Source organism: Gadus chalcogrammus, chromosome 1, assembly GCF_026213295.1.
Source record: "Gadus chalcogrammus isolate NIFS_2021 chromosome 1, NIFS_Gcha_1.0, whole genome shotgun sequence".
Lineage (NCBI taxonomy): Eukaryota > Metazoa > Chordata > Actinopteri > Gadiformes > Gadidae > Gadus > Gadus chalcogrammus.
Window position 1 is genome coordinate 24,052,694 of NC_079412.1, and position 24,912 is coordinate 24,077,605.

General features: G+C 48.2%; 3 protein-coding genes across 5 annotated transcripts in view; 2 read left to right on the forward strand and 1 right to left on the reverse strand.

Annotated features, from left to right (window-relative positions):
* celsr3 (cadherin, EGF LAG seven-pass G-type receptor 3) overlaps positions 1 to 2,802 on the forward strand; it is a 66,611-nt gene extending 63,809 nt beyond the window's left edge. The window contains exons 32-34 of the mRNA XM_056594050.1: positions 1,381 to 1,575; positions 1,930 to 2,655; positions 2,780 to 2,802. Of these exons, the coding sequence (XP_056450025.1) occupies positions 1,381 to 1,575; positions 1,930 to 2,655; positions 2,780 to 2,802 (944 nt within the window). The remainder of the gene's footprint in view (positions 1 to 1,380; positions 1,576 to 1,929; positions 2,656 to 2,779) is intronic.
* A 4,257-nt stretch (positions 2,803 to 7,059) lies between these two features.
* On the reverse strand, positions 7,060 to 11,262 carry LOC130387937 (SKI family transcriptional corepressor 2-like). Of its 3 annotated transcripts, XM_056597231.1 has the most exons (5): positions 10,971 to 11,262; positions 10,789 to 10,824; positions 9,586 to 9,641; positions 9,195 to 9,399; positions 7,060 to 8,850 (listed from the first exon to the last, which is right to left on the reverse strand). In XM_056597231.1, exons 1-5 carry the CDS (start codon positions 11,173 to 11,175, stop codon positions 8,303 to 8,305), a joined length of 1,050 nt encoding a protein of 349 aa, XP_056453206.1. In that variant the 5' UTR covers positions 11,176 to 11,262; the 3' UTR covers positions 7,060 to 8,302. The 3 variants fall into 3 exon arrangements, with proteins under 3 accessions (XP_056453206.1, XP_056453212.1, XP_056453219.1); XM_056597237.1 differs by lacking the exon at positions 10,789 to 10,824; XM_056597244.1 differs by lacking the exons at positions 10,789 to 10,824; positions 10,971 to 11,262 and adding an exon at positions 9,845 to 9,952.
* A 109-nt stretch (positions 11,263 to 11,371) lies between these two features.
* On the forward strand, positions 11,372 to 20,517 carry LOC130385568 (WD repeat-containing protein 6-like). The gene is made up of 9 exons (XM_056594178.1): positions 11,372 to 11,448; positions 11,630 to 11,725; positions 11,815 to 11,967; positions 12,201 to 13,084; positions 13,121 to 15,081; positions 15,218 to 15,295; positions 15,441 to 15,557; positions 15,752 to 16,350; positions 20,315 to 20,517. Exons 2-9 carry the CDS (start codon positions 11,656 to 11,658, stop codon positions 20,515 to 20,517), a joined length of 4,065 nt encoding a protein of 1,354 aa, XP_056450153.1. The 5' UTR covers positions 11,372 to 11,448; positions 11,630 to 11,655.
* The last annotated feature ends 4,395 nt before the right edge of the window (positions 20,518 to 24,912 follow it).

The following is a 24,912-nucleotide window of genomic DNA, read 5'->3' on the forward strand; positions in this document are numbered from 1 at the left end:
CTGACACCTTTATTTAGTTATATTATTTAGTTATCATTTAGTTTATAATTAAGATGAGTTTAGGTACGTGAAAATTCTAGAAAAGCGAAACAGTTCCAGCAGGGAACCGGGGACAACTCCCATCACTGGGACTGCAACTCCCACAAGCAAATTAGCCCCAGCTGTTGAAAAATCATTTCTGGCTTGACGACTGCTGAGCTGGCTTTATAACGCAGGTGCTTACTCAACCTATAAAACAATGCCCCGGTGATTTAGAGAGCCCTAAGCATACAAGCCCAGTCATTTACCAATGATTAAAAGGGTATCTTAGGGAATGTTAAAAGGAATGTCTCATTCCATCTACAACAGCAGCAAGCTGTTTAAAAGGCATTTTACTCTACTGTAATCACTGCACAATTGATTCGGAGATTAAGTCAACCGTGTTTATAACTGCATGCTAATAATCATTTCAGCAATGTCTTTATGTCTATCTACAGTCTGTGGTTTATCTTTCTCCTCTACTCCCTCATCTACTTCTTCACCGACATGCTATCCAAACTGCTTTTGAAGTAGTCCTTCCTTCATGTTGCTTTCTTTTTCCAAACTAGACAGTAAAAAAACACACTGGGGAATTTCCTCAAGGGGTTAACATAACATATCTGTGGCCTTCCTGCTAAGCCATCTAAAATGTAACTGAAGTGTGTGTGTGTGTGTGTGTGTGTGTGTGTGTGTGTGTGTGTGTGTGTGGATGCCTGCTGTGAATCTGCTTTGCCAGCGCTAAGTAGAAAGCATTTGTTCTTTAGTGCAATATGGAAACACAACTGGCGTCCCCGGAGGTGATGTCAGTGTGTGAGCCCGGCTCATTAAATGTAGATTCACAACACATACACAACAAAGAGGACAAGTTAGGATTGGAAAAGATAGAAAGTAGTACTAAACACAGGACATTTCCCATCTAGGATTAATATTTATTCATGGTATCCGTATTCATGGTGTCCGTATTCATCGTATCATAAGAAGAACATAATCCAGAATATGCATCACACTGCATTTATTAGTATTCATGAAGATAAGCGTTATTCTTTTATTGCTTTGATTACTACTTTCACATAATGTGTGAATGAGTTGCTGGCTCATTGTTGGATACTTTTTCCAGTATGTTAGTTGACTGTGGTTACAAGTCTGTAAATTCCCTAGTTGATCCTTGCCTTGTCGCACGGATCTCATTGTCCAAAAGGACTTGATGTGTGACAATGAATGTGTGTTATACCCTGCATTTGATAAATATCATGACAAAACATTTGCACACTAATCAATTGTGTTGCAGTAAATGCGCAAAGGCCACACATTAATCCCAGATCCACTGAATAATCAATGGCCTTCGTTCCTTGTGATTGACAGACCTGGACGGCAACGACCTGCTGTCCTATTGGCCCGCCCTGGAGGAGAGCGACAACCGCAGCCTGCAGAAGTGGGGCTCGGAGCGCCCTCTGGGGGCCGACTACAGTAAGGACGCCGCCAACAACAACCAGCCCGACGCCTCGCTCACTAGCGGGGACGAGAGCGGCCTCACGCAGCCAGGCAGGCACCGCAAGGGTAAGTCACTCACACACGGGCTCAAAGTAAACACACACCGTCGTCAGAGTTAAAAGACACTTTCTTGAAATGTCGTTTTCCGGTCTGATTTAACGCATATTTTTTTCGCTCATCTTTACACATCCCATCCTTTTCCTCCTCTCTCTCTCTCTCTCTCATTCACTCACTCTCACTCTCACTCTCTCACTCTCTCACTCTCTCACTCACTCACTCACTCACTCACTCACTCACTCACTCACTCACTCACTCACTCACTCACTCACTCACTCACTCACTCACTCACTCTGACTATCCTATTCCTCGCTCCACTCGCGTCACATGATCGGATTTCTTCCTCCTCCCCCCTCCCTCCAGGTATCCTGAAGAACCGTGTGGGCTGCCCCCCAGCCCTGCAGGGCCGCGGCCCCAGCGAGCTCAACTGGTACCGGACCTCCACGCTGGGCCACCGCGGCGTGCCGGCCGCCTCCTACGGCCGCATGTACTCCCACGCCACGGGCTCGGCCGGCGGCGGCGGGGGCGGCGGCGGCGGAGGCAGCGGCTCCCTCTCGCAGCCCGCCTCGCGCTACTCGTCCCGGGAGCACCTGGACTCCCTGGCCCGCCGCCAGCTGACCCGGGACCCGCTGGGCCGGCCCACGGTGGGCGGGTCGCGGGACCGCCTGGACTCCCGCGGCTCCCGGGACAACCTGGACCTGCTGCCCCGGCGTAGGGAGCTGGGCCCGGGGGGCGGCGGCGGCGGAGCGGGGCCGGACCACCAGCGGGTGTCGTCCTCCAGGGAGAACCTGGCGGGGTCCCGGGACCGGCTGGACTACCCGCCCCACGCGGGCAGCGCCCACGCCTCGCGGGAGGACCTGAGCGGGGGCGGCGGGGAGGGCTACCTGGGGGGGTCCCGCTCGCAGCTCAACACGCTGACCCGGCGGCAGGCCACGTCCCGGGAGCACCTGGCGGCGGGCGGGGGGGCGCTGGTCAGCAGCCGGTCCCGGGAGCAGCTGGAGACCAACGGAGGAGGAGGAGGAGGAGGAGGGGGGGGAGGGGGGTCCCAGGCCCAGCCCTGCCGGGAGTGGCTCCGCACGCTGCCCCCCCGCCAGCCCTCGCACCCGGACCAGCCCCCCGCGTCGCCGCCCCCCCCCATCTCGGAGGAGCCCCAGCAGGAGCAGCCCTCCGCCCCGGGGGCCCCCCGCGGCCGGGCCCCCCCCCCCTCGTGTAGGTACCCGGGCGCGCCCCCCCTGACCCGCCCGCCCTCCAGCGAGCACCTGGACATCCTGTCCTCCATCCTGGCCTCCTTCAGCTCCAACGTCTTGGCTCCTCCCCCCGGGGCCAATGGCTCCGCCCACGGCCCCTCCCCCTCCCCGCCCCGCTCCCTCACCTCCCAGAGCATCTCTGAGGTCTCCCCCGACTCAGAGTAAGTGACCCCCCTCCCCCCCCGACTCCCCTGTCTGTCCCTCACTGCTAACCCCGCCCCCCTTCTAGCTAACCACGCCCCCTGCTAGCTTACCCCACCCCCTGCTCGATAACCCCACCCCCTCACTCCCTCTCAGCACAGTTCTGATTGGTTGTCATGTGTAGTTTCTTGTCATCCCTTACTTCCTCCTCCCTACCTCCTCCTTCCTTCCATCATCCCGCCCCCCAAGTTTGACCTACTGTTCATCTTCTTCTCTTATTTATTTAACTAATATTCTTTAACAATATTCCTGTATCAAATACGTTTTTTGGAATAGGAATAACAGCAGACTAGCTAACTACTGTGGAGCGGGAGACTTTGTGAGGGCTAAAACTAAAACCTTTTACAGCGCACGTTTTAACAACTGCATCTCCCTTTGTCTACAGAGCCAACAGAAGCGAAGGCCAGTCCTGATGACCGCCTCCAAATCCCATGATGCAGTGTGCCTGAGTCACCAGGGCTAGGGTCAAAGGTGACGGATCGACTCTGGGTTACCGGAGCTCTGATTTCCGATGGGGTCAAGGGTGACCGAGTGATTTGCGGGAACATACAATGTCAAAAAAAAATCAGCGTCTCTAAGGCTTTCGGTTTGGTTTATCGTTTTTTTCAAAAGGATGCAACTATGATGGGCTGATTGTATAGATTGAGTTTTGGGGTTTTTTTCGTCACAAATTCCTTGCAAGGGTTGAGTCTTACTGATGAACATGTTGCCATGGTGACCGCCTCTTCTACCTGGAGAGTGTGTCTGGGTGGATTTTGACGGAAGAAAAAAAAAAAACTGACTGATCTCCAAAACATACGCCCCGAAACATGGAAAAAAGAAAGAAGGGGCTAAGAAGAGGGGTAAAACTGTACATAACATTTTTATACATTTTGTATTTTTTTCATTGGAGATTAAGGAAAAGATGAAAACTACTTGTGATGTTTTTTGAAGATTTATGTCCATGTGTGGATTTATGTGAGGCGACTGGATGAAGAAGAATATCATTTATTGCTGAAAATAGAAATTCACAAACCCAACCACCCCAACCCGCCACACACCCACCACCACCAATAGTTTTATTCATTTCCCGTTTGCTCTCTTTCCCCGATCATTACCTTTGTGTATAAAACGTAGGAACAGGGGGCCGGCGACTGTGATTGAATGAGATTAACAGGAAGTGATTTGAAAGAAGTGATTGTAGATACAGAGAGGAATTCTAAAAAAAAACAGAATCGACGGCACGAAACGATTGTGCCAGGACAGACGGTTGATGGTAAGATGGCAAGGCCGAAAGAGAGCGCCCATTTTGGTTCCTGCTGGGTCGAGGACTGAGACTAAAGGTCATGTTCTCGACAAACTGTGCTGTTGTTTTTCGGGAACCCCAACACCTACTGGAGGTGAATGTTACCTTCGTCCTAGTAAATTTTGTCTCTTTTTTATTTTTTCTGTGCCTGGTGCTGTTTCAAACCATATCAGTTATAGGAAGAAAACAATCGATTTGGATCTAGAAGTGTTTCTGGAACCTTATAGAACTTTCCAGACCTGCAGTTAGAGGCGTGAGGTCCTTCCGGCTCATTGGGCAACAGGTGTATATCCGTTTACAACCGCAGAAGGTATCTTCAAACCAATCCAGGTATTACACACACTTTGCTGAATCCCATCTCAACCTGCCTCAAAATAACTACCCTTTCACCCTTTGAAGCTGGACGAATCTCCCGCCAAAACGCAGGCAGACACACTTACTAAAGCTCCGTGCTCACGACCAAACCTAAGCCAAAGGATTCATGTTTTCAATCCCTATTTTGTAATTCCGATGATTCTCTCCGACATCGTTTGTAAGCAGAAGAACCTCTTTTTATTTTTTATTGTCTATACCAGAGTATTGCATTGAATCTTGATGCAGTTATTTATTTATTTTTAAATGTATTATTTATTTATTTATTTATTCCTTTTGTGATGTATTATTTAATGTGCCATAGAAGCGTTCAATAAACTGGTCTCCGGGTTCATGCGCGTTCAGCTCAAAGCGTTGGGTTTTGTTCAACCGACGCTGACTTGGCACTTAAGACCTCTCTTTGTTCTATCTGCAACCCTGAAACCTTTGGTGATTGGTTTTAGGTATATCCATTTGTCTTGTAGGATGAGTTGACTTCCCCTGTCTAAAACCGTGTTTAAAGCCCATGACGTGTTTTACCAACATAAGAAAAAACAGCCAATCTTAAACCAACAACATCAACAGCTTTTTGTTTGTTTTGAGTTCCACGACAACACAAGGAAAACCCATTTCATCTGGGCCGCGGACAAACTCCCAGCTTGTCTCTCTGTCACAGTCAGATGTGTCCCCACTAAAAGCGTCCTAAGTGCTTTCAGGACCCAGATGTGTTGAATGTTTAATGTGCACGCGCCAGCTGCTCCCAGGCCCAGCACCGCTGCTGATTGGACTGCTGTGCGCGTGTCATAGGATGTCAACAACCAATCAGAGGGGGACGCTGGTCTTTCTCGAGCACTATCAGAACCGTGTACAAACAACTGATCTTAAACATGGATTCTACATTGACATTGGGTGAACATATCTTTTTCTTTTTTTTTTCTTTTATGGAAACTGTACACCTACAAAGGAGATTGATTGGCTCACAAACATTCAACAACTAATATTTAGTCATCATGCAAACAATTTTTGTATTTTATCCTGACTCAAAATAATTGACCATGAAAATAAATAAGAAAAATGACAGCACGGTATACCAAACCGTATAAAATGCAGAAACATAGACGGGCTGTGTTTTGAATTTGAAAAAGAAAAGCAAATCAATGTTCAAAGGATGAGGATTAGGGGAAGGAAGCAGGGTGAACGTGCATCAATTCCCATTAACTGTTGTGCCAGGGTTGGGAGGGGCTCTATTACTGTCTGTCATTCCTCCTGTCAAGGTAACCCACTTCCCTTGACACAACCTTCCCGTTCATCCATCCCCACCCTCATTCAGCTGATCTAGTGGTAAGTTAACCTCCTTCTTGTACAGACATGAGATTTATTTTATTGATCCATTCATTATTTACCTGGGGGTTTTATCGATTCAAAATGGCCGTCCATGGCTGTCTGTTTGAAATGTGAGCACTGGACATCTCTATTCGATTTGTTTGTTTTTTTGACGTGATGTTTTGTATGACCTCCTGTCCAATGAGATAAAAGATCACTCTGAGACAAATCCTTTAAAAAAAATGTAACAACAATCCCTTTACAGTTGTGTCTGATTCAAATGTATCTTAAAGTGGTTGATATAACCCATGGTCCTCTATGCAGTCTACAACCTTTGTCTAAATGCATACTACTATACTTAATGTAGGCCTATAAGATGCTTATTCGTCCCTGTAATCCAACATTTTATGACGCCACAAACCTAACCCTTTATGCAAGAGGTTTGGCATTGACGATAGACGGATTTCACCTGTGTCTTTCCACTGTGTAAACACAGCCTTAACTGGATATGGATGGTTGGGACTTGTATATCGAAAATATAGTAAAGTGAAAATGTCTGGTTTGGTCCAGTTAACATTGAATAGAGTGAGGCGATTCAGGTGTCTACTAAATGACTGAATAGACACTAAGGGATGAAGTTGTATTTTGGATTTGAACCTTGAGTTGGAGTGGGGTGGATTGCAGGAGACATGAAAGCTTGGGAGACTGTCTTTGTTCGTTGCGTCTGTTCATTTTGGGATATCGTCATTCTCACTGTCGCGATGGGGATGTTGTCACGGAAACAACTGTTCCTCGGATGTTCACCACGAAAAAAAACATGAAGAAATGTTGGCTCATTAAAAGAAAACTAAAACTAACCTGTTCTGTCACGGTGTTGTTTGTGTGGTTTGGTATCGATTCTAGTTCACATGGGAAGAACACATTGGGTCAAGAGAGACTCCATACATATTTAAAACATAACTAACCATTTAACGATAGCTTAAAACTATAGGCTGCCCAGATCCTTACCTCCCCCTCACAGAACTAACTTAAAACAGTGCTTTTTTAAAGAGTGCAGCCACTGAACCGTGCCAGCATACAAGTTTAAATGCCTTTAATTCTGAATTAACTTGTGTTGAACCAATGATGGTTCAAATTCACATGCAGTCCAAGTTGGATTACTTAAAAGCGCTGTGAGTTAGGCCTTCTCAACCTACTAAATATCATCCTGCTGGCACAGTTAGTTCTCTCAAAGGTAATCATAAACGTAAAGCTTTACAAATATGACCTGATATGATACAAGCCGGTATGTTTTGAGAACCCCCACCAAAAAAGCGAAAGAATATATAAAAGTAAACATTAGCATATGTCTGAAGAACATTTAACCAATAAACTGATTTCAATTTAGCTGCTTTTAATAAGAATTTCAAAACCATCAACTGTGATTGTAGTTATTGAGCATGACCGTTAAGACAATTTGACAAAAGACGCAAATTAGCCTTCTAGATCTTGTGCCTTGAAACCGTTAGCAGTTTGGGATTATCCTGAGCTTGTGACTTCACATTCTCTCGATTTGCGCAGATCAGTCTCGGCTCGAGCCTGATGAAGCCATTCTCAAAAATGTAAAATTGGACCAATCAGCGGTAGGGGGAGGAGTTAGCATCAGATCCCTCTCATCTGAAATAGATTGAATAACGATGTTAAAGGATAAACAGTAATTTGCACAATACTTATTTCAATGTTTCTGCCTTATGTACTATTCTATTTGGCATGAGCGAAGAGACCAACGGCGTTACCTAGTAATTTATTCAGATTGGCTCAAATTCTTAATGTCAGGCCACGCCCATATGTGAAAATCCATTGCTGCTCAAACTTAAACCTTTGGATGGTTTCACTGTCACAAGGCCATCAAACTGTACCAGGCAAACATTTACAAACAAGTTCAATATGGGCATCCAAAGTAGTACAATGATATATTACAGTATTAAAAAAAGAAATGACAATATAATCATGAAATTTAAAATCTTCCAGATTTGTATTGACTTTTGAAATTATTGCCCTCAATAATTAAGATCATTTAGAACCATACTTATAGTCCTCCATTAACTTGATATTGTCTCGGAGCTTTCAAACAGCAGCAAAATCAACAATCTCTTCAAAACAACGTCAGAGATTGTTTCAAGATACCGACACATTCCCCGCACATTAAAGCAGTGGGTACAATCACTGGAAACGTAACAAACGAATGATATATAAAAATAGTCTTCCCCATTTGTCTTATGAAGACAAACGGGTATATAGTCAATAAAAAAAATAAAAAAAAAACATTTAAGTCCATCTCGTTGTGACGTCACACAATCGCCCCCTCCTTGGTCGCCCGCTCGCCGCTCCCCCACTCGTCCTGGTCGCTGCCGGAGGACGACGACGGCGGGACGTCCTGGCCCATCCTCTTCAGCTTGGCCCCGTAGTACCTCCTCTTCATGCGGTAGGCCCGGGCCTTCTCCCGGGCCGCCCTGCCCTTCTCCCTCAGCACCTCCTGCTCCCACACCAGCACCCGCATGCGCCGCTCCCACTCCAGGCTCTCCATCTGCTCCCTGCGCCCCTCCTGCTGCTGCTGCTCCCCCAGCATCTCCACCCGCTCCTCCTCCAGGGCCTCCACCCTCTCCCGCTGCTCCCGCTCCCGTCTGGCGAGGGCCGCCGCCGCCGCCGCCGTCACGGAGCGAGGCGTGCGAGGAAACTTGGGAGGGGGCGCCGTGTCTCGCAGCGCCGGCTCCTCGCAGCGGCGTCGGGCTGGTGACGGAGGCCGGTGGTGTAGGGGGGGCTGCTGGGGAGCGTGGAGGAGGAGGCGGGGAGGGTGGTGGTGGGGGTTGATGTTGGGAGGTTGGACCCTGGGGACACCTGGCGAGGTCAGGGTTCAAGGGTGAGTGTCAAGTTATGGTGGGGATGACGTTGAATACTGACCGCAACAGTTTTGGCATTAAAACTATTAATACGTGTGTGTGTGTGTGTGTGTGTGTGTGTGTGTGTGTGTGTGTGTGTGTGTGTGTGTGTGTGTGTGTGTGTGTGTGTGTGTGTGTGTGTGTGTGTGTGTGTGTGTGTGTGTGTGTGAGATTAAGCCAATGTTATATGTGGATGACATCCACTGAAATGTCCTTGAATCAAAATTCCCAAATCAAAAAGTTTAACCTCAAGTAAACCTTTTTTGATTCGTAAATAAACAGTGTGTGTTTTACTAAACGCACCACAGTCGACACTGCTTTGGCTCGGCACGCCGCGCGAGTCTATGAAGCTGGTCGGGAACGTGACCTCCTGGAACGAGGCGTTGTGGGAAGCGGAGCTGGCGCCGAGGACACTGTGCTCCAGGTCTGCCGACGGGTCACTTCCTGTCAGCCGGTCGAAGGCGTTGAGGTGCAGGCCGAGAGCCACCGGCTCCTTCTCCTCCTCATCCTGGGAAGGCGGGAACCCGGACGTTTGTTTATTACCAAGCGGTGGTGACGCCCCGAAGCATCGACTGTGTCCACGCCAGCGTCTCGGTGATCCCAGGTCAGACGTCCCAGCTGAAGTCCTCCTACCCTACGACGACCCCCGCTTAGAAAATGTAATGCATATGTTATAGCAGGTGACTGCTTTTACCTTGATATTGCCGTAGCCATTCACATGATCGGCGACATTCATCACCATGATGTGACCTAACCGAAGAGGCGGAGCGAAAGAAATGTAGCAAAAAGACAGACAGACAGACAGACAGGGGAAGAGAAGATGGGAATCAGAGGGTGGATGAGAGGAACAATTATTCAAACAGTAAGCCGGTGTTTCCCTCTGGGAATAAAGAGTACCGCAGCCATGGTGATCACTTAACCAGCATCTACTCAGAACGCCACACAATATGGACCCTTTGCGTGTGATGTCACTTTTGCATTCGCCGCCATTTGGGGTGTCAAGCGAGGGCTGACCAGGGGGGTACTACGTCAAGGCTCTCAAGGTTTGGCTGGTGTGTTTGGCTCACGTTGTGGGGGGTTGTCGTCATGTCCAAGGAGTGTGGCCACAGTGGCAACAGCATCATCCTGCGCCTTATCATTGCTCAACCGTCTTTTGGTTTTAAGAGCTGCAGGTATTTTTGGTTGACGCGGAAATTAAAGTTTCCCCACCACTGTTGGAGAGTAGTCCGGGGACAGTGGATTCCTACTTTGTTTACCTAGAGGAAGAGGAAAGCAAATGTTACAACAGTTTAAATCGACCGTCACATCGATGCAACTTTTGTTATCAACACTATTAACTTGATTTGTGCTGCTATTGCATGAAAACACTTTTATGTGTTACTTAACATGTAATATTAAGTCAAGTAGTAAATGATGTTGATGAACTTGTGACTAAGATTGTAAGATTGCTTACAGCCACTTTTTAACGTCTATTTACTAATTCATACATGTTTGAGAGTTTTTTTAAAACTTACCCGAGATGCAAAGTGCACTGTGCAGACTGAGTCGACTTGGCTCCAATGCAGGCACCGTTGCGTTTCACAGCTGTCACCCAGTGCTGCCTTCTCTCCAAATCATGGGGATGTCGGTCAAATGACACAAGCGAGCCAGGAGTCTTCCTTTTGTGACACCCAACAGCAACACAAGCGTGCACCATTATGGCCAAAGTAGAGCGGGACTATATAACCTGGAAAACTGCACACTGGTTCTCTCAGGCTGGCAAGCCTCGGCCCTAGGCTTGATCCGCGCCTGACACCCAAAATGGCGGTCTGAATGGAATAGTGACATCTGCTAGGGGTTTTAATATGTTTCGGTGGGTCTGTGTGGTTGCTGATCCGACCACCTAATATCAACACACACACGCTTGCATGGGCATCCTCGTTTGCGTTTGTTGCTGCAGTAAAGAACAAGGGGAACACGAATTACAAAACCCAACCTCTCTACTGGCAAATGAACATGGCCACAGATACGAGATGTATTGTTACACACGAGATGTTTACATTGCTGTGGTGTACATGTATGATCTGTGGATTGGACTACCTTCTACGAGCTTGCGGACGGCTGCTTTATGGCCACAGCCCGCGGCGTGGCTTGTGAGGGCTGCCTCTCCCATCGTCTGCAGTTTAATTGCTTTGCAACAAGCTTTGCATCTGGCCAACTGAATGTCTTGTGGGTCTTTGACGAGCCAGTCTTTGTATATATCCTTGGAAAGCCACGCAACCTGGAATTTACATTTTCCAGGCATGTTTATGGCCGTAGAAAGTTCGGCACCGCAGGTCCGCAGCGCTTACAATGGTCAGGAGAACAGAGTTTTGCGGCTGTCACGTGTGACGTTCACCCCATCACAACAGTGCTTAGCCAATAGGCGGCCCTGTTGGATCCAGCTGACTGTCCTATAACCGATTGTGATTGGTTAAGATACACATGCGGAAGAAGGACCATGGGAACGGCGTGGATGTATTGGACAGACACATTTTCATATAGCTGTCTGTGAGAACGAGAAGCGCTATAGCTCTATGTAAGTAAAACAAGACATGCATAAATATATACTGTTTCATTACAAGGAAAAAAAAAACGTATTTACTGACTTGTTATGCTGACTTGTTATGCGGCTAACCTGCAAGTTATAGTCAAGTATCCAAGTTACTCAAGACCTCCTTCGGTAACGTGATACTTACAGTCCGTCTTCGCTCACTCAGGATGGTAATAATTACCTAGCTCCACAATGGAAACGGTGGTGTTAATTGCTCCAATCACAGCATTGGAATTTTTCTTGGAGGATTACCTACTGAAAGGTAAGCTCTTCCTCAACCTCAGCCGTTATTTTTCTGTCTTTCCCTACACTTGCCCATTCCCTCTCTCTAACTGTTTACTCTTCCCACAGGCGAGGGTCCAATCTTGACAGTTTTCAGCCTCCGGTCGCGCACTAGAGCCTCAGCCTCGATTGCTGTTCTTCAGCACTATCGGATTCATGGTGTCCGCCCCAAATATAAGCACAAACAACCACAACAGAACCATGAGGCAGAGAAAGAAGAAGGTTGGGAAGGATTACTCACAATAAACCGGTTATTATTTGAAACTGCATCCCTTAGCTCTTTATTAGTCAAATAATCGTCATGTATTTTTGTTTCATTCAGTGAAATATTTATTTGGTTTTACTTTTTTTATTAACTGAATATGAACAATGCTTTCTCCTCCTGATCATGACAATCATGTATTTCCGTCAGTCTTTATCAAGTATCTAATGCATGTCCTGATCTTTGCCCCCAGGAGGAAGCTCCGCCACAGAGCCCGACCTCTATGACTTGGCGGTGTTTGGAGGTAAGGGTGTGCGGTTGGTGCGTCTCATCACCCAGCTCCACGGTGGGGAGCCGGTGCGCCTGGAGGCCCACGGCCCCCTCATAGAGCTCCGAGACTGGATCCTGGACCTCTGCTGGCTGACTCAGGACGGCCGCGCCCTCCTCGGCGTGGCTCTGGCCCATAACAGCGTTCTTCTCCTGGACCTTCACGGAGGGATCCCCCTCGCTCGCTGCGGCTGCCTGGATGGATGTCTGCTGTACTCTGCCCTGCTGCTGGTGGACCAATCCTGGAACGACTCCGTCCTGGTCGGGGGGACAGTCTTCAACCAGCTGGTTCTTTGGAGACCCAACAGAAGGGCAGAGGAAGCGGAGGTGGTCGGGGAGGAAGGGGGCGACCCTGAACGCAAAGCCCCCGTGGAGAGGCGCTTGCTGGGGCACGGCGGCGTCATCTTCAGCATCTGCTACCTCCGGGCGAAAGGCTGGCTGGCCTCGGCCTCCGACGACCGCAGCGTGAGGGTGTGGGGCGTCGGGGCTCTGGGGGGCCCTGGTCCCACGTGCGGGGACCCGGACCCCGCGTGCCTCATGGTCCTGTACGGACACCAGGCCCGGGTGTTCTCCGTGCACCTGTCCCCCGGGAAGGTGTACAGCGCCGGGGAGGATGGGTGCTGCCTGGTCTGGGACTGGTCCCGCGGCGGCGGGGGCAAGGTGGCCCAGACCTTGAAGGGCCATCGGGCCGGCGGGATCCGAGCGCTCGCCGTGAGCCAGGGAAGGGAGGAGGACGGAATCAGAGCGAGGTGGGTGGCCACCGGGGGCGCGGATGGAGGAGTGAGGCTGTGGCGGGTGGAGGAGACAAAAGTGGAGGAGGAAGACGACGATGAGGAGGAGGGGGAGGAGGAGGAGAAGGAGGAGGTGGGGATGGCTGCCACAGCGGCCCTGACGGACTTGAAGTTCTCTGGACGAGGTACGCCCAAGGGGGTGTGCGTGGTAGAGGACGGAACCGCAAATTGGGCCCGGAGTAAAATCTTGGCATGCACTGACCAGGGGGCAGTGTACCAGGGCTGCTGTGCGGCCGCCGGACAGTGGGACTTACTGTGGCAGGGGGATCGGGCGTACCAGTCCTACTGCGTGATGGAGGTCCTAACCGTCACGGTGAAGGGTACCACCCCACGTAAAGCTCACCTATGTGCGGTGGGGAACCTCAGCGGCGGGATCCACGTCTTCGACATGTCCCGTCCCCAGTGCGGACTGTCTCTCAGAGGAGGGGACGGGAAGATCCACAGCCTCGTTTGGGTCGAGGGACACGCGCCCCACGCGGGGTACCTGCTAGCGTCGGGTTCCCACGGCCTGGTCCACCGCTGGCGCGTGGAGGCACGGCCGGACGGAGACTCGGGCTCAGTTCTGATCGCCGAGCCTCGCCCGCCGTTTGCTCTGCCCCCCTGTGCCAAGCGGTGGTTAACCAGCGCGGTGCGCCTCCGCAAAGGTCCACCGGGGGCGCTGTGGGTGTGTGGGGACCGGAGAGGATCCCTGCTGCTGTTTCAGGAGAGTAGCAGACCACGAGGAGGAGTGGGGGTAGACGAGGAGAGGGAAGATCCAGAGGAAACAAACTGTTGTGATGAAGAAGGGAAGGAGTGGTCGGATGGCGGCGGGAAGAAACCCGCAGGACAGGGTGACCCGCCCCTGCAGCCTCTGAGCTGTCTGTTTGGGGTGCACGGGAAACAGGGGGTGACCTCCGTCTGCGAGCACCGGGACCTCTTGTACAGCGCCGGGCGGGACGGCTGTGTGCGGGTCTTCAGGGTTCGCCCCGCCACAGCGCAGTGGGTCCTCCTGGGGGACCGCCGACCCAGCGCTGGGGAGATCCTGGAGCCCGACGGCGGGCCTCAGCTGGAGGTTCTGAGGGTCCAGCGGGCCTGTAAGGGCATGGAGTGGCTGGAGAGGGTTCTGATCCTCGCACCTCCTGAACACTCGACGGCCGAACCGCTCGGGGACGAGGAGGAGGAGGAGGAGGAGGAAGAGGAAGAGGAAGAGGGAGGAGGAGTAGAAAAGGAAGGATGGCGTCACAAGCAGGCCGCGGAAACTAAAGCAGAACAGGAACTTACAGGCAGAGGAAAAAAGGGATGGCACGACGGTCGAGAGTGCCGCTTTGTCGTCGCCGGGTTTCAAGCGGTCAACTTCGTGGTGTGGGATCCCGTGAGGCAGGAGAGGCTGCTGACGGTGCCGTGCGGCGGCGGCCATCGCTCCTGGATTCTCTGGCCCCCCTGCAAGAGCTTGTGGCCGGGCTACGGCGCCCTGGTCTTCATCAAGCATGGGGCCGTGGTAGCCACGCAGCCCCCCAGAGAGGCCTCGACCTCGGCCGGGGTGGTCGGCAAGACCGGGGCTTGCGGCCTCAGAGAGGGCGTTCATGGGAAGGGCATCGGGTGCGTCTGTAGGCTGGGGAGGGTAGGGGGCACCGGGGACGGGTCTCAAACTACTCGGGGCATGGGGTCGGATGAAGGACACTGGGAGGTCCTTGTGACCGGAGGGGAGGACACTAGTTTGACCGTCCTGGCCGTCCAGCCGAGCTCTGGAACGGTCCAAGTGTTGTCCGTCATCACCGACCACATCTCCAACATCCGCACTCTGGTGGCTGTCATGGACCCAGCTGGCGTGAGGCCCGGAAAACACTCGCTCTCCGCCCTGCTTGTGTCCGCAGGTGGTCGGGCTCAAATGCAGTGTTACAGGCTGCTGATTGGATGGGACGAAAAGAGGCGGGAGCCTTATTGTCAGGTGATTCAGGTGGCCAGTCACCGATTGGACGAGCAGTGGGAGAAGAGGCGGAACCGACACAAGACGGTGAAAGCAGACCCAGAGACGAGGCAAGCGGTGTATAAAAATTAACACGTGATAACTTTAGTTTTTCCTCTTCTCAGCGATTCAAGATCATACTTTACATCTTTAGTTTTTTGACAAACTTTTTGTCAAATTAATGTTTATGTATGTGTGTGTCTCCAGATACATGTCTATAGCAGTGGTTAACAGCGACACCGCGACAGCTGTAGTGGCGCTAGCCTGCAGCGATGGAGCAATCAGGTCAGTTTGCCCCAGGAGACAAAATCATGAAGATTTAAAAGAAAAACAGGAATTTGTTTGTGTGATTGATTTTGTTAGTTTATCACCAGAAACGGTCACTTTCATTTCTATTCTTGTCCTTGCAAACACGTCGTTTTTTTGCCAGATTGTTCTCAATCAGCGAGGTCAAAGGTCGATTTGATTTGTTATGGGAGAGTTTCTACCACCAGCGCTGTGTGCTTTGTGTCGCCCCCTGCTGTCTGGCAGACGCTATAGGCAACAGGTAAGAAGAGGTTTCTTATGGGCAGAATTTTATCGCATCCCGGCTTATAAAATAAGAAAAGATTCACTTTATTAATGCCAGAGTTTTAAGACATATTAACCGTGTCTGCTACTTTATTGAAAAAACATGTTTACATATTTAGCGCTAAATTATGTCCTTGTCCCAACATGCCGCCTTCTCTTTGAATCTCACAGATACAGACTTCTTCTTAGTGCAGCAACTGATGGCAGAATTGCATTGTGGGACTTTACCCCAACCTCATTACTGGCTGGAAATTTGAATTCGAAATCGAACACATCCGCTCGGCCCGGCCCGTGCCTCACCTTTCCCGCCCACCAGAGCGGAGTCAACTCACTGGCGGTGTGGCAGGAGAGAACAGAGGACGGTTGCCTGGTAACCGTCGCCAGCGGGGGCGACGACGGACAGCTGACCCTGTCTGTGGTTCAGGTGCGGTACCCCGAGGTGCAGACAGATGGCGGCAGAGTACTTTCACAAGAGCACCACCGCAACCAACAGCTCCTCCTCTCCCCGGCCGACCTCACCCTCCTCTCCCAGTCCCGCGTCTCGCTGGCCCACTCCGCCCCGGTCACCGCGCTGAGCCTCCTCTGCCCGGGCGTCCTCGTGTCCACCTCCCCGGACCAGAGGGTGCGTCTCTGGAGGGTGTGCAGTACCGGCCTCCGCCCCACGGGGGCGCTGTACTCCCACGTGGCGGACGCGGCCGGCCTGGCTGCGTGGGGGGGGGAGCGGGGTCCGGGTGAGGGGGACGAGGGGTGGGTGAAGGCCGATCCTGGATGTGAGAGCATGGGTCTGGGCCTGGGGGGGTGGGTGGTGGTCTGTGGTCAAGGCCTACAGCTGCTACACGTCAGGACGTCTTCACCATGACAGAAAGTGAAGAAAAGCATATACATTTACAGGGACGATTTGAGAGCAAGTCCTGTGTGTGTGTGTGTGTGTGTGTGTGTGTGTGTGTGTGTGTGTGTGTGTGTGTGTGTGTGTGTGTGTGTGTGTGTGTGTGTGTGTGTGTGTGTGTGTGTGTGTGTGTGTGTGTGTGCACTGTTTCATGATGTGCATTTTATAAACCTGCCAAATAGATGGATATTATACTCCATGTTGTTTTAATATTGTTAAATATAACTAATAAATATTAATTTATATCAATTTAATCCAGAACTCCTGTGAATTATAGTTCTGCACATCAATGTGAAGACCATCGCGGTAATTGGGCATGTGATCGATTATAAAGTGAATGTAGTGAAAACTGAATTTGGTGAATATTTAATAGCATTCAACAAAGTGTGTGTGTGTGCTGTATCACAAATCTCTTTCATTGATTAACTTCAAAGGAGAATGTGGCAGGAATCTTTCTGCATGTGTGAGTGGAGAATATATTACTTACGTGCGTGTGTGAGAGACGAAGCGAGACAGCGAGATCAAAGATGAGGCCTATAATTCGATGTGGCGCCGTGTTGTGTTGCTGCTTATTTGCAAAGCAAAATGCTAATTCCATGCTAACAACTCAAAGAGAAATGCTCATAAGTGGATGTTTTGAGTTCTACTGGTGTGTGTGTGTGTGTGTGTGTGTGTGCACGCTCCTCAGATCTGATTGGAGTAGACTGAGTTGTTGGTCAGCACCCGGGCACCAGTAGTGCCCGGGTGCTGTTGAACATGCACAAGAGGACGCAGTATTTCTGTAGTTTGTGTATCTCGAGTGTGTAGTATGTGACTGTGTGTCGGACAGCAGGTGGATCCGTTGTGCGCTGAAGCAGAAGGAGATCAATGTCAAGACGATGAGCTTTGTGTGTGTGTGTGTGTGTGTGTGGAGGTGGTGTGCTTTTTAATTGAATGCAAGTGTCCGGATGGGTGCACACTTGCATAGGAGTGTGTGTGTGTGTGTGTGTGTGTGTGTGTGTGTGTGTGTGTGTGTGTGTGTGTGTGTGTGTGTGTGTGTGTGTGTGTGTGTGTGTGTGTGTGTGTGTGTGTGTGTGTGTGTGTGTGTGTGTGTGTGCGCGCGCGCACGCCACCCGTTCTAGGTTGGTACAGAGGGGCCCATTGCTTTCCATCAATATTTCAACCTGATATCATATTGCCTATTGTCCTGCAATCTCCTCATCACGGAGATGGAAAGGAGAGAGAGAGAGAGAGTAGTATGAGGTTAGGAGATGAACAAACCATTCAGACAGAGAAGGTCACTGTAAAAGAGAGATATTTACATTTGGTTAATGTATGAAGAGTGGGAAGCAAGGAAGAGGAGGAAGACTGCACTACCCTTCACCCCTCTGCAGTCCTGTTCAGGGAGCCAAGCCCGTAGACCCAGCAGAGAGGGAAACAGGTGGGCGTGGCCAGGTGAGAGCAGGAGGCATCAGAGCGTAATGGCTCCTTTCACTTTATCAACAGGCCATTGTTTGACCTCTTAAGAAGAACTCATGACCTTACCTTTTAAAGATTTGTTCAGGACTATCCCCCAGGCTCATTCAAGAACCATGAATTAACTTAATGTTGTAACTGTTTCAAATACATTTTCATGTTCCTTTAGTTCCTGATCATTGGACCTTAACATATTGAAGTTTGAAGGCACATTTGTACCAAGCTCCCCCTAATGTTTGGCTGTAAAACGGTGCAGATAAGAATAGGGAGGGTGAATGCACTGTGATAGGGGACACGATGTGGTAAGTGATAGGGGAGACCCCATGCTGAGAGAGAGAAAGAGGGAGGGAGCGAGAGAGAGAGAGTGAGAGGGGGAAGAGAAGCAAAGGAAACCAAAGACTTTATGTGAGACGAAGACTTTATTAGACTTTATATCGCACTGAAGAGGATAAAAAAGAACCAAATTCAATAAAGGAATATCAAGGAATTACTAAGGCTTTACAAAACATTACGTAGGGTTAAATAGAGTGACGCTGCGACAGAAAGACAAGTTAAGGCGTGGATGGATGAGTTTGAGTAAAAGGGAGAGAGGAAAAGTAAATGAGGATGGAATTAATGGACGAATCAGAAGTAGACATAGACGTGCATGTGTAGTGAGTATTGTGCTAATTACAACCACTAATGAGTTTGAGGAATTTACGTATTTACTTTGAATGCATCTCTTAATTCATTTTCATAACCAGGACTTATGATGACACAAGAACGCTTACCTCTGATTGGATCTTCGAAAAAAAAGAGTGCAGGTAATCACTTGTGATTAAGACTCATGATTTTATAAATTGCAAAATTGACAGATTAGCCTGGTATTGATTATGTGATTATCTTTTAATTCAATTGCTAATTGCCCTCCAACAGAGGCTAACTCAAAGTAACAGAACACATGTCTTTCAACTGTGAGCAATGTGTGTAAGGATATAATGGGTGATGACATAGTATTATGTAGTTGGAATGGTAAAGTGTTTTTATAAAAAACAGTGTGAGAATGTTGTGGTTTTAAAATACTTACGTATTTTAGAATGTTGTGGTTGTTTTTTAGAATGTCTAAATGGTTTGAGAATGTCGAGATGTTGTTAGAATCGGTCGGTGTGAAATGTTTATGTGGGATGTTTTTTCAAATGTTGAATCACAGACACAATCTCTCTCCATCAACCATTTGAACAAACAATCGCACAGACATATTGCACACAATTTGAGCAAGAACAAAATGGTTTGTTCTTGCTCAAATTGTGTGCAATATGTCTGTGCAATTGTTTGTCTGTTTCCCCTCATGCTTAGGCCTTCCGTAATAATAAATGTAATGGAATGAATTTTATTCTTATTGTATTTTAGGTTGCCTATTGACAACTGGCCGGGGACTACAGCTGGAAATGAGCAAAATAGGCTAAAGCTGCTCCTTTGAGCGTAATCAAAGGGGACTGTCCACGAAACTACAAACAAATAAACTAAACTAAACCAAACGTGTTGTTCCCCACCAGCCAAGGCCTCAAGCTCCGCCTCCGCTGCTCCCCAGCGCCTCCCCCTGGCCGGACTGAGACGGCGCAGCAGCCGGCCGTCCCAGCCCACCTCCTCGTCCTCCTCCCACCCCCTCTCTCACGCCTTCCTCCACGCCGACACCTCCATCACCCCCTGGGGAGGGCTCTCCCTCTCCGAGTCCTCCTTCACCTCCATCCCTCCTCCTCCTCCCCCTCCTCCCCCTCTTCCTCCACCTCCCCCCCCTCCACCTCCTCCTCCTCCTCCTCCTCCCCCAACTCCGGCCCAACCTCGCCTGCACCCGCCTGCCCCCCCAACTCGTCCCGCGGCGCCCCCCTCTCGCCACGGGCGGCGCGGGGGGGGCAGAGAGGTGGGCGGTTCGAATCCCTGCTCCCCTACCTTGTTGCACCGCGCGTCGGCCCAGATGGAGAGCCCAGGTAGCATCCCAGCGTTGCTAAGTGGTTAGCCTATCCCTGTATCACTGCAGTATCTCTTTATAGTTGTATTAGTATCAGCTAATATTACACCAGCCCAAGGTGTTCCTCGTAGTTGTCCTTATTCCCTTATCATTCCCTAGCATTTAGTATGTTATTACTATTGACTATAAAGATATTTAGAAACTTTAGTCTGTCCTCTTGTGTACTCTAAGTAGGTCTTAGTATGGCTATCGACTTAATTTACAGTTAGTTGACCAAGGGTAAATTGATAATCTTTATTTCTTTGTGTATTCTCTCTCTGTTTCTCACTCTCTCTGTCCCTCTCTCTCTCTCTCTCTCTCTCTCTCTCTCTGTGTGCCTCTTTCTGTCCCTCTCTCTCTGTGACTGTATCTCTCTGTGTCTGTGTCTCTGTCTGTCTCTGTCTAGGGAGGGAGGCCAGGGAGTTACGAGCCAGGCGGAGGCCTGTTCCGCGCATGCCCCGCCTCCCCCCGCTGCGTCCAATCACCAGCCTCAGCTTCACGCGCAGCTTTACCTTCTCCTTTTTCGAGCTGCCGGTCCACCAGACGGCCAGCTGTCGCGCCGAGCGGGTCCGCCACGTCATGCTCCTGCTGAGGCAGATGCAGTACTGAGCCCTGGGTTGGCTCTCCCTCTCTCTGTGGGTCACAGTGGGGCTTGTACCAGGGTCGAGGTTTCACATCAACGTTAGCTTTTGGTGGGGGTCTCCAAATCAGATGCTAACAAGACAACCCTGTTATCCATCGCCTGTCTCCCAGTGTTAGACCCCCCCCCCCCCTCTCCCCCCAAGTCTCACGGTCAGACTTTAGCAATGCTTGTGAGTGACTGTGCGTCTGTCTGTCTGTCTGTCTGTCTGTCTGTCTGTCTGTCTGTCTGTCTGTCTGTCTGTCTGTCTGTGGTGCGTACGTGTGCCTGCAAACCTTTTAATCCTACTAGATAATATATAAATGAATGCCTTAGTTAAAATGAACATACCGGTAATTACTAAACATGAACACCATTAGAAAATCTTTAATCGTCCAGTAGTTAACTTTCAATAAACAAATTATTATTGAATGCTTTTTACTGTCAAATAAATGTTTAATAAAGGTATATTAATCGGTAACCTTTCCTTTTACAGTCCCCTAATTACTCGGTATTTACCTGGTAAATATATGGGAAATCATAGATATTATTGGGTAATTACCACTGGTAATAATAAGGTAAATACAGAGGAACTACAGCTGAAGAAAAACCTCCACTTCGCCCATCAACTCATCTAAGTACTGTGTATTTGTAACTGTTTTAAGTTGGTAATAACTCAGATATAATTGTGTACTTCATAGGAAAGTAAGAAACCAATTCTTAGAAACAACTCTTCTATTACCCATCAATTCAAGTTACAACTGTAGTTATCCAAGGTTTATGTTGGTAACAGCCAAAGTCAAATTATGTACTATCTCGAAATTAACATAGTACTTTCCAATAAATTACTTTTTCTTATATTGTTATTGTTCACAGCTACTTACTTACTTACTTACTTAGGCCTGTTGCTCCAAGTTGGAGAATAGGCCACTGATTATATCTCTCCACCTCGTCCTGTTCTGTGCCAGCCTCTCCAGGTCTTGCCATCTATAGCCTGCTCTCTCCATCTCTGCTGTAACACTCCTCCTCCAGGTGTTTCTTGGCCTCCCTCTACCACGTTTACCCTGCGGATTCCACTGCAGGGCTTGGCGTGTGATGGTGTTCCTCGGCTTACTTAATGTGTGCCCAATCCATCCCCATCTTCGTCTCATTATGTCCACTTCTATGGCAGGTTGGTGTGTTCTTTCCCACAGCTCTTTGTTCCTTATTTTGTCAGGCCATCTGATGTTGAGGATGCGTCTTAGGCAGTGATTTGTGAAAACCTGTAGCTTCTTTAGTAGTTTCTTTGTTGTTTTCCACGTTTCCGATCCGTACAGGAGAATGGTTTTAATGCTTGAATTGAATAGCCGTATTTTGGTCCTGAGGGTGATGTTGCGTGCTCTCCAAATGGCCCCCATCGTTCACAGCTACACCCATTTATAAAAGCTTTATTCGACTTACCTCAGAAACTACGAAATTGTTTTTATTTAAGTTGAAAAATTACAGCAATACTTACCTGGTAATCTTACCTGGTAATCTCTGGAACAATTTTCCTCTAGTGTCATGGTACATCTTCTTAAATACTGGGTACGAAGCCTTGTTTGTTTCCATGGTTTTACCATGTTCTTACCATATCTTTTGTAATAGATAATTCCATTGTCCATGGAGTTAACTGGAACTTGTACCATATATATTCTGCAACGTTACTGAGTAAAACATGACAATTTAATCAGTAAGTAAGCTGAAACTGTATTGTAAAAGGAAGCCTTGTTTGTTTCCATGGTAATACCAGGCTCTTACCATATCATTTGCAACTGGTTATTCCCTTTCCATGCAATCAACAAACTTGTACCATATGTTCTGCAACGTAAGTAGAATGACAATTTACCCAGTAATTAAGCTGAAACTGTACTGTAAAAGAAAGCCTTGTTTGTTTAAATACCTAGTAATTAGGGGACTGTAAAAGGAAGGGTTACCGGCATACTACCTCAAGTTCTATGGTTATTCTGTTTTTTTATATCATGTTGATCTTGTATAATGTTAGATCCAAAATAAAGTGCAATATTGCAGTTTCCAACGCAGATTGTGAGCATGAATAATATTCTTATCTAATCATACCGTGTTTTTCCATGTGGGTAAGTTTGCATTCCTAAGACATTCAAACTATACAGTAATAATCTAGAGACAGATATTGTATTAAAAGATCAAAAAAATAAAATAGAAATAAAGATCAAAACCCCGTCAACGACTACTAATGACGTACGGTAACTGGGTCTTGAAGGGTTGTCCCATTTCCTAGGTTTAGGATTGAGGGGTAGGGCTAGGGTTAAGGGATTTGGCCAAGGGGTGTAACGGGATTGGGCCTAAGGCTGTAGGAAAACTTAGATCTGACTGTATTTAGAGAAGAAACCCCACGGAACGTGTATGCAGGCTTGCGCCGTGTATCCAAAACAAACGCAACAAGATTCCATGTACCTCATTCCTTTGGGTCCGATGCATGGGGTTCGATCCGATTCCATCAGTTCAGCTCAAGGACGCCATTAACCCCACCCATACCTGTGTGATGTTGAGCTGACATTTAAGTCAAAACAGTTTTCAACTGTTTGAAATTGCCTGGTTACCTTACCAGTGCCGAACCCTGATCGTTGACGCTCTGACTGTTTACCGTCATAGGCAGAGACGCCGGGGATAACAGGAGAAAACCAGCGATGAATTCTCTCTCCGCGCAAAAAAACAACAGGGTCCTGACCTTTTGAAACTCGTGGTTCAAAGTTCAAAGTACTTTATTTGTCATTGCCATAAAGACAACGAGACAGTAGAGGCAACCAGACTTACACAGCTAAACAATAACAAACAACAATTAATAAATAGATTCACAAATATCATACACAAAATAACAATACAAACAACAAAAGCAACATATCTCCACATCTCCATATCAAGGTGCATCAAGTCCTATAGTGCAGTCCATGGGGGCGGGACTCTACACAGGGCCGAACCCCGGCAGGGAAGTTCCCCTTTCCTACACATTTAGATAAATCGCTAGAAATGTTGTGCAATATTTTTTGAGTGACAAGAAAAAACGGCGAGGGGGTGGGGGGGGGGCTTCTTCTGCTTTTAATGTAACACCTGGTCAGTGCGTGTGCGGTAGCCTATGTTCCGAGGTCTATCGCACTTAGGCAGGCATGCACCATCACGCAGTTACGCAAAATAACTAACAGACACGGAAAGGCATGAACGAGGCCTTTATGAACATTCATTGATATTGGCTAGTCGTTGTTTATAGTTAGCAACATTAGCCTCCTTAGCAAACCAGCTCGAAAAACAACAAAGCACCTCTTTACATTGTATTGCATGCACAGCAAGACCGTGCAATTCATAAATTGGTGACCGGAATAAAGTAGCAATGTAATCAAGTGTGTAAGAGCATTTAAAATCGACATTAAAATAACCAACGTGGTAGCCTAGAAACCTAGACGCCCCTAGCGACAGAAAATTGAATTTGCAGCCAAAATCTTTCCGATATGGGTCTGGCTTGCCAGGCTACCAACGTGGTACAAATACAAAGAAAACAAATCTCTTCACGGGCGCAGCCATTTTGGGGAGAGCGTCATCACTGCCCTCGGTCTACTGTAACACTTTTTTGGATTAGCAGATTAAGAATTCTTTATGCAACAATATTCTGGGCCAGATTACTAGGTTCGACTACTGAGCAAGATGGATAATTAATGAGACAACACTGTTTAGTTTGACGACTTATTATTCAAAAGTTGTTTCTTAAAACAGTACAAAACAAACATAACCTTATACTTTATAAATCACATAAATGACATAACCTTGAGCCCAAGTAGGAAATAAAAGAAAATGTAAAAGAGAATTTAATCTCAATGAATTTCTTCCTGGTTAAATAAAGGATTGATTGAATGGCTTCAATGTGACCTATTGTCACATTGAAGCCAAAGGGTGTGGTGTGAGAGAAGTTTGAATGTGCTCAGACATGTTGATTTCCACCGAAGTCGATGAGAAGCACATTACGCAATCCGTCGCCTCGCCGTGCCGCAGCGCTATCATTCCGTTTCTATTTCAATATTTCAATGAAACATGTGCAACGTCAGCATCAGCCATTTTATTTGTTTATGAACAGTCCAAAGTCAACAGCACTCCCATGGGGCGCTTCTCTGTAATCAAACATTGAATGAACCCTCCCTATATTAGATAAATGGTTTAGATTGGCCAAACCCAGCCATGGAGATCTGTCTGAATAGGATTTAAGACAGGTATACCAGAGCAAATAAAACACAAGCTCACAGACCTTCTGGGATTGAAGCATTGACCGCTAATGCCAAACAAAGCTGGACGTTTTGTATTTATTCAGAGGTAGAGAAAGTGCCCCCACCTTTCAGGCT